We start from the raw sequence: 13,210 nt of genomic DNA, 5'->3' as shown, positions 1-13,210 counted from the left end.
TCCCCTCTGAACTTTCTATATTCAGCCTGTTTCTCACTTGTATTCTCAACCTGACACCTGTCATACGCCCCTGTTTTCTGCTTCATCTTACTCACTACAGGGTATCTCTTTCGTTATCCAGGGAGCTCTGGCTTTGGTTGCCCTACCTTTCCCGCTCGTGGGAATGTGCCTCGACTGTACCTGAACGATCTCCTCTTTAAAGGCAGCCCATTGTTCGATTACAGTTTAGCCTGCCAATCTTTGATTTCAATTTACCCAGGCCAGATCCATTCTCAACCCACTGAAATTAGCCTTCCTCCAATTTTTACTCTAGCTTGCTCCCTGTCCTTTTCCATAGCTAGTCTAAACCTTATGATACTGTGATCACTATTCCCTAAATGTTCCCCTACTGACACTTGCTCTACTTGACCCACCTCATTCCCCAGAACCAGATCCAGCAATGCCTCCTTGGGCCGGAAACGTACTGATCAAGCAAGTTCTCCTGAACACACTTCAGAAATTTTTCCCTCTCTCTGCCCTTTACACTATTACTATCGTTTCTATACCAGTGTGTCTGAGAGTAGGGCGGGTAGGAATGCTGGAGTGTGTGGAAGGCAGCGGGAGAAGGATAAATGGTGACGATGTGAGGGCAGATGAATATTAACTTATTCATGATCTGTGGGAATCATGGAATATTTATTCAGGAGATTGAATGGGTTTGGTAGTGTTTATGATAGGGTAGACTGTAGCCCATCTGTGTGAGGAGTGGGCTTGATGGGCAGAATACACTTTTCTCATTCCACATATTATGTTCTCAGCTCTGTGGCTGCCTGTATATCTGCACAGTCTGTGTGACTGTGTCTGACTGTATTTTCCCTGACATTTTCTTGGATATTCCCAGGTCTCTAAACACAACTAAAGAAACTTGCTGTCAGTTCCTTATATTAGATCAAAGTTGCACTTTCTTACTTCTTTGTGAAAAGAGTGAGATTGACGGGTTGCTCTGTGTGTGGGGCAGGCGCGATGGATCAGCTGGCTCTTTCTTGCCTGTCGATTTCATATGTTCGTATGTTCGTATCACTTCCCCTATGGCCAACTGGTACTTTTTAGATTCCTCCATCCTCCTGTCGAGAAGTTCAGATACATTGGATAGGTTCAGGGTGAGCTCTGGAGCATCCGGATAGGTGACATTCTGAATCTCAATAACTCTGTAATGAAATTGGAAACAGTGGTTTAATCCGTGGGAAGATTTCAGATACAAATCCAAGGGTTAATGAGTGATCACTGCAATGACTAATGTTCCTCCTGAAATCGACCAGCGAATCATCCTGAAAAGGTCAGAATCCATGGATTTGCAGCTATCCCTGCAGTTACAGTGATCTCCACACACTCAGTGAGATCCTGGTTTGCTGCTGTTTCAGCTCCCTTCAGGATTTTCAAAGCTGTCTGCATTCCAGTTCAGTCTCTCTGTATGAGAGTCATCAGGGGTGAAGAACATTAGCGGGCGTCCGATATACACACCGCTTGATTTTCCAATGCACAACTGTGTGAAATAAGTACTGGATGGGCAGAAATTTCCTCTAACTAAGTACAGGAAACTTTGTGCTATCCGGCACCGACGGGACCGAGCTGTTGCCGTCCCATCAAAACTGCCGGACAAACCAGCGCTAATGTTGAAACATACGGAGATTTTGAGCTCTGTATCTGGCAACAAATCCTGCTTCTAAACAGTCGGCCGTACCTTGCAAGTGTCTCTGTAGCTTAGCAACAGCTTCAGCGAGACCTTGCAGAGCCTGACTGGTGAAAAAAAAGCAACGAGAAGAAAAAAAACCTAACGAAACGGCTCCTGATTTTTGCCGGTGGCTCGAGCATTCCGGACAGTTAACCTCCGGATAAACCAAAGTTTCCTGTATTGGGAAGACCGAAGCCTTCTGTCCCTGCCACAAACTCCGTTCCCTAGCCACCAACTTCTTCCTTCTCCCTGGCAACTGTCTGAAGCTGAGCCACACCATTCGCAACCTTGGTGCCGTATTTGACACTGAGATGAGCTTCCGGCCACATATCCGCTCCATCACCAAGGCCATCTCCACAACATTGCCCAACTCCACCCCTGCCTCAGCTCATCTGTTGCTGAAACCCTCATCCATGCCTTTGTTACCTCTAGGCTTAACTATTGCAGTGCTCTCAAGGCTGGCCTCCCATCTTCCACCCGACATAAACATGACCTCTGCTACCCATATCCTAACTCGCACCAAGTTCCGTTCACCCATCATCCTTGTGCTCGTTGACCTACATTGGCTCCCATTTAAGCAACGACTCGATTTCAAAATTCTCATCCTTATTTTCAAACCCCTCCATGGCCTGGCCCCTCCATATCTATGTAGCCTCCTCCAGTCCTATAGGTCTTTGAGATCTCTGCACTCCTCTAATTCTGGCCTCTTGCGCATCCCTGATTTTAATCACTCCACCATTGGTGGCCGTGCCTTCAGCTCCCAAGGCCCTGAGCTCTGGAATTCCCTCCCTAAACCACTCAGCCTCTCTACCTCTCTCTCCTCCTTTAAGATGCTCCTTAAAACCTGCCTCTTTGTCCAAGCTTTTGGTCACCTGTCCTAATACCTCCTTATGTGGCTCGGTGATAAATTTTGTTTGATAATCGCTCCTGTGAAGCGCCTTGGGCCGTTAAAGGTGCTACAGGAAACTTTCTGGTATCCGGCATGGACAGGACCGACGTGGTGCCGGTTCATCAGCAATTCCGGATAACCGAACGCTATAGTAAAAGATACGGAGCTGAGAGCTCCGTATAAAGCAACAAACCCTGTTGCTTAGCTTCAGAACAATCGGCACAATTTGCAAGCATCTCTGTAGCTTAGCAACAGCTGCAGCTACACCCTTGCACAGCAACAAATGGAGTAAAAAAAGTAATAAAAGTTACCTGAACCTACTCCTGAATTTTGCCGGTTAACCGACATTTCCGGTTATTTAGGGGCCGGTTAATCGAAAGTTTCCTGTATATAAATGCAAATTGTTACTGTGATAAGAGGAGAAGGAACAGCCTCCCATGGATTCTTTCTCAATGTGTCCAGTCACACTGGCATTATTGGAGTGTTTCGGGGTTGAATCATTTCTCTATCTCTCAATAGAAAGATTTAATCACAACTCAGTTTCATCTGAAAGACGGCACCTCTGACAATGCAGCATTCCCTCAGTGCTGCACCAAAGGGTCAGTCTATATTATGTGGTTAGAGGGCTGCTTCCCTGACCAGCGTTCCACACCAGTGGGATGGAGCACACAGACTTCAGACTCAGAGGCAAGACGCTACTAACTGAGCCACAGTGCGATGTCCTGAAGATGTGATAAGGTGCTGCATCAATGGAAGTTCTTTCTTTAGAAGTTGCTGCAAGTTTCCCTTTTATTTACTGTAGATAGCAAGTTACTGAGAAGTGTGAGAGACAGGTGAAAGAGCCCACGTTGCTCACATTTCCCTAAAGGCTGCCTTTAGTAACGACACTTCAAATCAGCCGTACTATCAGTGATTTGAAATACATTATCGGGGAAGGTTTGCAGTATGGTCTCCCAATCTTTAACTCTTCTTCAAGATACTAATGAAGATTTCCTACCAGCATACCTACTGTACGACTGAAAGAAACTTACCTGGAAAGGAGCTCCGTAGAATCCTGTAAAGACAAAGAGAGGAGATCAAATCATTGAATTAACAGGTCAACACACTGTCGAATGAAACAAAAGGGAATGGGATTCAGTGTAAAGAGTTGAGTGTCTGAGAGCAGGTAGAGTGAGTCACAGTAACTGAATAATGGAACTTTTCTCCACAGGACATTCTGAGGTCAGGTGTGAGGCAGCAGCAACAATGCTGGGGGCGGCAGCAATGTGCGGATAATTCAGCCTCAGCACCAGCCTTGTTCATCACCAGATGGTTATAGACAGGAAAGGCTATTCGACCCAGTTTAGCTCATTCACCCAAAAAGATCCTAAAGTTACAACATCCAATTGGTTCTGAAGTGATGCAAGAGTTTTCTATCATTTCCTGTGTTGATCATTCTCTGTCTGAAGAAGAACTTTCTAGCATCGGTCCTAAATTTACCTTTTACTAATTTGATACTTTGGCCCTTTTGATTTAATTTAACGTAATGGTCGGGCCTTATCTTTTCTGTACCATTTAATAACTCCCACAGCACAGAAACGGCTCTAACCAAAGTCACAACCGATATTCTATGTAACTGTGCAACCCCACCGACACCTGGGAATCCCTGGCCCAAGACCGCACAAAGTGGAGGAGAAGCATCCGGGAAGGCGCCGAACACCTCGAGTCTCTTCGCTGGGAGCAAGCAGAAGCCAAGTGCAAACAGTGGAAGGAGCGCATGTCAACCCAAGCGCATTTTGAGCAAGCCTATTGTCTGTTGAGTATATCCAGTGCTATCCGACTGCGTGTTCAACTTGGAAGAGCCGCAGTTTCCTCCAGCTAAATGTTGGAAAGGTGGAAGTTATCATCTTCATCCCCCGACACAAACTGCATGCCTTGGCCACTGACTCCATTCACCTCTCCAACCACTGTTTCCAGCTGAACCGGACTGTTTTCAACCTCGGGCGTCCTTTTCGACCCAGAGCTGACCTTCCAACCCTATTTCCTCTTCATCACAAAGACTGCTTACATGCACCTCTGTGACATCGCCCATCTCCACCCCTATCTCAGTCATTCTTCCCCTGAAACCTTCACCCATACCTCTCTCACCTCCAGACTCGATTGCTCCAATGTTCTCCCGCCTGGCCTCCCATCCTCCAACGTGAATAAACTTCAGCTCATCCAAAATGCTGCATCCTGTATCTTGTACAGCACCGTGTACCATGCACCCATTGCCTATCCTTGTGTGATCTACATTGGCTCCCGGTCCCCCAACAATTTAAAATGATCATCCACCCATGGCCTTGCCCCTCCCTATGTCTACAAACTCCTCCAGCTCTACAGTGTGTGCTGAGGTAACAGATCTTAGCCAGGACAGCTAAAATTGGCTTCAGCTCCCTTTGCTTGAGAGAGGAAAATTCAACCAGGGTTCCTGCTTATCATTACTATCCAGTGAGTCCTGCTAGTGAGTGTACAATTGTGGGCACCATATAGAAATAGGACTGGGCTTAGTGCCAATGGCTGCCATAGCCCCAATGGCTTGATGGCTCAGTTAAGCAAAGAAAGACCTACAATTCTATAGTGCCTTTCATGATCTCAGGATGTCCCAAAGCGTTTTACAGCCAATGAGGTAGTTTTGAAGTGTAGTCACTGTTGTGATGTAAGAAATGCAGCCAAATTCCCACAAACAGCAATGTGATAATGACCAGATAATCTGTTTTAGGGTTGTTGATTGAGGGATGAATATAGGCCAAGACACCGGGGAGAACTCCCCCTGCTCTTCTTCAAAATAGTCTCAATGGGTCTTTTATGTCGACCTGAGAGAGCAGGTGGGGCCTCGGTTTAACATCTCATCCAAAAGACGGCACCTCCAACAGTGCAGCACTCCCTCAGCACTGCACTGGAGCGTGGGCCTAGATTTTGTGCTCAAGTCTCTGGAGTGGGACTTGAACCCATGACCTCTTATATAAGAACATAAGAAATAGGAGCAGGAGTAGGCCAATTGGCCCCTCGAGCCTGCTCCGCCATTCAATAAGATCATGGCTGATCTGATCCTAACCGCCAATCCACTATGACAGGACTATCTCCTGAATCTAACAGCATTAGACACACGAAAACAGGAGCAGGATCAGGCTACACGGCCCCTGGGCCCGCTCCGCTACCCACAGGGCCATGACCTATCCGAACCTAGACTCATGTCCAAATTCCTGCCCACTCCCCGTAACCCTTAATTCCCTTTTCTACTAGGAAACTGTCTATTTCTGTTTTAAATTTATGTAATGATGTAGCTTCGACAGCTTTTTGGGGCAGCATATTCCATGGACCTACCACCCTCTGAGTGAAGTAGTTCCTCCTCATCTCAGTTTTGAAAGAGCAGCCCCTTATTCTAAGACTATGCCCCCTAGTTCTAGTTTCACCCATCATCTGGAACATCCTCCCTGCATCCACCCGATCCAACCCCTTCACAATCTTATATGTTTCAATAAGATCGCCTCTCATTCTTCTGAACTCCAATGAGTAGAGTCCCAATCTACTCAACCTCTCCTCATATGTCCATCCCCTCATCCCCGGGATTAATCGAGTGAACCTTCTTTGTACTGACTCGAGAGCAAGTATGTCCTTTCTTAAGTATGGACACCAAAACTGTATGCAGTATTCCAGGTGCGGTCTCACCAATACCTTGTACAACTGAAGCAATACCTCCCTATTTTTATATTCTATCCCCCTAGCAATGAAAGCCAACATTCCATTGGCCTTCTTAATCACTTGCTGCACCTGCATACTAACCTTTTGAGTTTCGTGCACCAGGACCCCCAGATCCCTTTGTACTTCAGTACTTTCAAGTTTCTTGCCAATTGGCCTACTCCTGCTCCTATTTCTTATGTTCTTATGTTCTTGCTCTACGATTTTTCCTGCCAAAGTGCATAACCTCACACTTTCCAGTATTGTATTCCATCTGCCAAATCTCTGCCCACTTACTTAGCCTGTCTATGTCCCCTTGCAGGTTTTTTATGTCCTCCTCACTCACTACTTTCCCTCCCATCTTAGTATCATCTGCAAACTTTGATGTGTTACACTCGGTCCCCTCCTCCAAATCGTTAATATAGATTGTAAAGAGTTGGGGACCCAGCACTGACCCCTGCGGAACACCACTGGTTACTGATTGCCAGTCTGAATATGAACCATTTATCCCAACTCTCTGCCTTCTGTTAGATAGCCAATCCTCTATCCATGCCAGAATATTACCCCCAATCCCGTGATTTTTTATCTTAAGCAATAATCTTTTGTGTGGCACCTTGTCAAATGCCTTTTGGAAGTCTAAATACACTACGTCCACTGGTTCACCTTTATCCACCCTATATGTTACTTCCTCAAAGAACTCCAGCAAATTTGTCAAACATGACTTCCCCTTCATAAAACCATGCTGACTTTGTCTTATTAAATTATGATTATCCAAATGTCCTGTTACTGTCTCCTTAATAATGGACTCCAAAATTTTACCTACCACAGATGTTAGGCTAACCGGTCTATAGTTTCCAGCCTTCTGTCTACTGCCCTTTTTAAATAAGGGTGTTACATTAGCAGTTTTCCAGTCTGCCGGGACCTTTGCTGAGTCCAGGGAGTTTTGGAAGATTATTACCAATGCATCCACAATCCCTACCGCCACTTCCCTCAAAACCCTGGGATATAAGCCATCAGGTCCAGGTGGTTTATCCGCCTTGAGTCCCATTATTTTACCAAGTACTACTTCCTTAGTGATTTTAATCATATTTAGCTCCTCCCCCCCTATAGCCCCCTGCTTGTCAAGTGTTGGGATATTCTTGGTGTCCTCTACTGTAAAGACTGATACAAAATATTCATTCAGTGTTTTTGCCATCTCCATATTTCCCACCATTAATTTCCCGGTCTCATCCTCTAAGGGACCAACATTTACTTTAGCCACCCTTTTTCTTTTTATATAACTATAAAAACTCTTACTATCTGTCTTTATATTTTTTGCTAATTTACTTTCATAATCTATCTTCCCTTTCTGAATCAATCTTTTTGTTATTTTTTGCTGTCTTTTAAAGTTTTCCCAATCCTCTATCCTCCCACTAGATTTGGCTACCTTATATGCCCTTGTTTTTAGTCGAATACTATCCTTAATTTCTTTACTTAGCCACGGATGGCTGTCTTTTCTTTTACACCCTTTTCTTCTCAGTGGAATATACTTTTTTTGGAATTTGTAAAATAACTCCTTAAATGTACACCACTGATCATGTATCGTCTTATCCTTTAACCTATTTTCCCAATTCACTTTACTCAATTCCGCTCTCATACCTTCATAGTCTCCTTTATTCAAGCTTAGCACGCTTGTTTGAGATACAGCCTCCTCGCCCTCTAACTGAATATGGAATTCAACCATGTTATGGTCACTCATTCCAAGGGGATCCTTTACTAGGACATTTTTAATTAATCCTGTCTCGTTACACAGGACCAGATCTAAGGTTGCTTGCCCCCTGGTTGGTTCAGTTACATACTGCTCAAGAAACCCACTCTTTGGTTTGAGTCACAAATTCAAGCCCAGCTCTAGGACTTCAGCAGGAAATACTTTAAGAAGGCTGGAATACAAAGGGGATGAAGTTATGCTGCAGTTGTACAGAGCATTGGGCAGACCCCAGCGTTCGATTTTGGGCACCGTACCTCAGGAAGGATATATTGGCCTTGGAAGGGGTGCAGCACAGATTCACCAAAATGATACCTGGGCTTAGAGGGGTAAATTATGAGGAGTGATTGCATAAAGTTTGGCTTTTATTCTCTTGAGTATAAAAGATTGAGAAGATTTTCCTATCTGATCAAGGTGTTTAAAATGTTAAAAAGATTTGATACAGTCGATACGGAGAAATTATTTCGTCTGGTGGGTGAATCAAGAACAAGGGGACATGATCTTAAAGTTTGAGCTAGGCCGTTCAGGAGGGAAATCTGGAAGCACTTTTTCATACAAAGGTCAGTGGAAATCTGGAACTCTCACTCCCAAAAGGCTGTGGATGCTGGGGGACAATTGGGGCTTTCAAGACTGAGATCAGTAGATTTTGGCTGGGTAAGGGTATCACGGAATAGGGAGCAAAGGCGGGAAAATGGAGTTGAGGTGCAGTTCAGGCATGATCTCACTGAATGGTGGAGCAGGCTCGAGGGGCTGAATGGCCTCCTCTTGTTCGTAACGTTCCTATATTTAAGGTAATTTTTCAAAGGAGGTGTTAAAGTGAGGTCCTGCTTGCTTGTTCAGGTGAGTGTAAAAGATCCTGTGGCACGATTTGAAGAACAGCAGGGAGTTCGCCTCGTCCTAGCCAACATTCCTCCCTCAACTTATACCACCAAGAACATATTTTATGTGTTTCCGCTGGGCAGACAGTGGGTCATTCTCCCATTTAACACCGTGCCTGATTTTCCTATCCACTAAAGACCATCGTAGCCGACCAGCCGCTGCCCGTTTCCCATTCAGCGGGAGCAGTTAAAACAACAAGTACTTCAAAAGTAATTCCTGCCTTGCGGAGAGTTTGAGAGATGTTCAGAGGACACGATAATGTGTGAAATAAAGGAAATTTCTTTCATTTTTATGGATAAAGAATTGACTTTGATGATGGGTTATTGGTGGAGCGGCACTACATTAATATCAGTGACTTCAGGAATGGAAGAAGAGCAGGAGAAAAACAATAGAAAACAAATAGATGTACCTGAATAAAGGAGAGACAGTCCCCTTGAATCAGACTCTGCGCTTCATCATCTGTTAATTTAATCTGTTCCATCATCTTGTTTAATGCTTCTGAACGGCTCCTAATCTGTGAGAGCACTCGAAGCTCCTCCTCATCGATCAGTTCCAGTGCATACATTTCATCTTCTTCCAACTGTTTCCTCCTTTCAAAGAATTTCTTCATCAGGTTTCCTTTCAGCTTGTTGGTGAGTGTCTAGAAATCCAGCACACATTCTCATTACAAGCTGCATAGGTGTAGGGCAATTTGCTTTGTACAAACTGAGAAACAACGCTGTGATAGAAACAGGAAGAAGCCCTGTAAATCCACACTGACACCCATATCAGGCTTCAGGTGAAGATTGAAACCCCAAGAGCAAGGGTCTCGTAATGTGATACAAACCCCTGGAGCGTATCACAGCCTTGTATCACACTCCCAGCAGCCTGCTGTTCCCTGTATATACAAAGGATGTTTAGTTTATTTTTTGAACATTTGCGAATTTCTAACAGGACCAACCTGATTAATATAACAGTTTTTTGAGGTGGGTATTTACTCAGCTTAGAGGGAAATCCCATGACACAATTGTCTCTACCTTTAGTTCAGCTTCTGATTTCAACAAGTCTTGCTGTTTGGTGGAGCAACTCTGCTGAACTCTTGAAAGGTTTTCAACTTCACTCTTCAATTCTTCCTATGAAGACAATTGAAATATTTAAAACTAAGATTCTAAACAGTATTATAAAAGGAAAATGATTCAGTCCCAGCTGGGTGTGAATAGCAAGTGGCTCAGGAGATGGTCGGTTTCTGGTTACTGAACAGAAATATTCGGGATAACTTCATGATCCCAGCGGAAAGATGCACTCCCAGGGAGTCGGAGATCATTAAATAGGGGCTACAATATTTTTACCCTATATCCAACCAATGCTCATTTGGTGCTCTATTGCTGCTTCTTACAATCACACACTGGGCTAGATTTTCTACTGCACCCCAGCATTCTGAAGCAAGTTCATACCTGTTACAGGTAATGGTGAAATCCATTTATAATTTCAGTCCCCAACCCACTTAATACAAGGGAACCTTCTCGCTCCCTTCCACTGAAAATATTCCTTTAAATGCTCTTCAGATGGCAGGTAACCACAGCCCTGGTGGTGCAATCAATTGTCTAATTTCTGAAATTCCAACAGTGGGAGTTGCTAGGGCAGTCACCCTGTTCTGCACATCTGTAAACCCTCCCATATTTGATGATAGTCGCATATGTCGGAGCGTGATCTCCTCTGTTCCTACTTTACACATTTAAGAAAGAAATAACAACTTGCATTTATATAGCACCTTTAACACAGTAAATCATCCCAAAGTGATTCAGAGGAGCGTTATCAGACCAAAATTGACACTGAGCCAAAAAATGAGACGTTAGGTGACCAAAATCTTGCTCAGAGTTGGTTTTAAGGAGCATCTTAAGGAGGAGAGAGGCGGAGAAGCTTAGGAAGGGAATTCCAGAGTTTAGGGTCAAGTTGACTGAAGGCAAGGCCGCCAATGGTGGGACAAAGGAAGGTGGGAGGTGGGGGATGCACAAGAGACCAGAATTGGAGGAACACAAATGTTTACAATGTACATCTGGTTGATCCATATCTAAAGAAGAAAAAGCAAGGTTAACATTTCCAGTACTCCGTTTCAAGATTTGGTTTAGATAATGTAACTCACCTTGAATCCCCCGAAGACATTTATAGCGTAAAAATGATTTCTGCTTAAAATGATTAAAACAGCATTTGATCAATCCAAGTAACCCCCTAGAAGGCTTTGAGATATCATGGGGTCTGGCACAAGAACAGAATTGGAACTTACCTTAGTTAAAGCTTCTGCCTGACCTAGGCTCACCATTGTGTGCGATTTGTGTTTGCCTATTATTACACATGAAGCACACACACAGACTCCATCATCTGTACAGAAGAACTCAAGAATCTTCTTATGGTCCGGGCACTTCCTGTGAGTAAGATCGGCCACAGGGTCGACTAGTCCGTGATCTTTGAAGACTTCTTTTGTGAAATGCAGCTTCAGATGAATGGAACAAAAGGAGGTTTCGCATTTCAGACAGGTCTTCGCGGCTGCGGATGGACTCTCGATGCAGTGATCACAGGTAACGGTGGGAAAGCTCCTCTCCAGACTCGGCTTGGAGTTGAATTTCCTATGACACTGAGGACAGCTGAACCCATCCCGATTGACTGCTTGGGCCCAAAGATCCTCGATACATTTGAGGCAGAAGTTGTGCTGGCAGGGCAATGTGACAGGGTCTTGGTACACCTGGAGACATAGAGCACAGGTCAACTCCTCTTCCAAAGCTCTGGCTTCCATCCTTCTAAACCCGGGAGTAGAGGCTTCATGTAGCACAGCGGAGAGTGTACAAACAAAGCAGGGAGTGTAATTCCTGAATAAATACTGCTCCGAGGGAGTGCAGATGTTTGTTTCAGTTTCAGGATTTGCTAACACTGCACGTTAACCCTCTGCATACTGCCACACCAGCTCAGCAACAGAAGTACGGATTCCAGTTTCAGTTTAGACCCAGAATGTTGTTGGTAAATATTCACTAGGATCAGTATTTCCTTAATTCAGTTTTATAATATTTAACTTTAGAAACTGTACACACAGTTACACTTAAGGAAGAAATGTCGATTTTTTAAAATGACAAGTGTAAAGTCTGTGAGTTGTTTAGTTAATTAATACACAGACTACCAGAGTAACTTAAAACAGGACTTTACTATTCGAAGGTCAGGGCGAATCTGCCCAATAAATTCTGCCACAGCACTTATATACCGGTGTGGTCACCGTCGGTATTACAGTATACAGCAGCCAGGATAAAGTAGTGCCACACCTAAAATAGTTCTCTTAAAGGTGGACGGTTACATACAATAGTTCTCTTAAAGGTAGAACAGTTACATACACTACAACAAGGACTTCCAATATTCAAAGTGATGATAGGTTGATGTTGTCACAAGTGGCACTCTTTGGATTTAGTGACCATCGCTAATCAGACCAGGCAGGGATAGCTATTTTTTTAATTAAGGGGTATTTTCTTTATGAAAAGTGTTTGCTTAATATTTTTTCTTGTTTGATGAGTGAGATTAGGAATGTAGAGAACAGATTGATTATTTGTACAAATGCAACATCGTTCTGTGCATGCGCACTGTATGGGTGCGGAGCCTAAACACCGTCTCGCCTCCACCATGGTCCTACATGGACCTCCACCGGAGGTCATGCGCTGAAATAGTTGGGGCTTGTAATAAGGGAACAGCTATAATCATGGGAGATTTTAACTTTCATATTGACTGGACAAATCAAATTGGGCAGGGCAGCCTTGAGGAAGAGTTCATAGAGTGCATTAGGGACGGGTTCCTTGAGCAGTATGTTACTGAACCAACCAGGGGGCAGGCAATCTTAGATCTGGTCCTGTGTAATAAGACAGGATTAATAAAAAATGTCCTAGTAAAGGATCCCCTTGGAATGAGTGACCATAACATGGTTGAATTCCAAATTCAGTTGGAGGGTGAGAGAGTTGGATCTAAAACCAGTGTACTAAGCTTAAATAAAGGAGACTATGAAGGTATGTGAGCAGAGTTGACTAAAGTGGACTGGGAAAATAGATTAAGGTGTAAGACGGTACATGAGCAGTGGTGTACATTCAAGGAGATATTTCGCAACTTTCAGGAAAAATATATTCCACTGAGGAAAAAGGGCGTAAAAGAAAAGACAGCCTCCGTGGCTAAGTAAAGTAATAAAGGTAGTATCCGACTGAAAACAAGGGCATATAAAGTAGCCAAATCTAGTGGGAGGATAGAAGATTGGGAAGCATTTAAAAGCCAGCAAAGAATAACT

At 44.1% G+C, this 13,210-nt stretch overlaps 1 protein-coding gene across 2 annotated transcripts in view; it reads right to left on the bottom strand.

The window, feature by feature from the left end:
• Positions 1-11,747, bottom strand: part of LOC147107884 (E3 ubiquitin/ISG15 ligase TRIM25-like) — a 38,552-nt gene extending 26,805 nt beyond the window's left edge. For both annotated transcript variants that reach the window (XM_086007262.1, XM_086007263.1), the window contains exons 1-5: positions 11,186-11,747; positions 9,939-10,034; positions 9,332-9,562; positions 3,632-3,654; positions 1,077-1,187 (exon numbers count right to left, since the gene is read on the bottom strand). In XM_086007262.1, the coding sequence (XP_085863388.1) occupies positions 1,077-1,187; positions 3,632-3,654; positions 9,332-9,562; positions 9,939-10,034; positions 11,186-11,692 (968 nt within the window). In that variant the 5' untranslated portion in view covers positions 11,693-11,747. The remainder of the gene's footprint in view (positions 1-1,076; positions 1,188-3,631; positions 3,655-9,331; positions 9,563-9,938; positions 10,035-11,185) is intronic.
• Between the last annotated feature and the right edge of the window lie 1,463 nt (positions 11,748-13,210).

This window comes from Somniosus microcephalus, chromosome 14, assembly GCF_052327205.1.
Source record: "Somniosus microcephalus isolate GS21.2 chromosome 14, FLI_Smic_1.0, whole genome shotgun sequence".
Taxonomy (NCBI): Eukaryota; Metazoa; Chordata; class Chondrichthyes; order Squaliformes; family Somniosidae; genus Somniosus; species Somniosus microcephalus.
The sequence above is the reverse complement of the archived record's forward strand: the minus strand, read 5'-3'. Positions and strand labels throughout refer to the sequence as shown.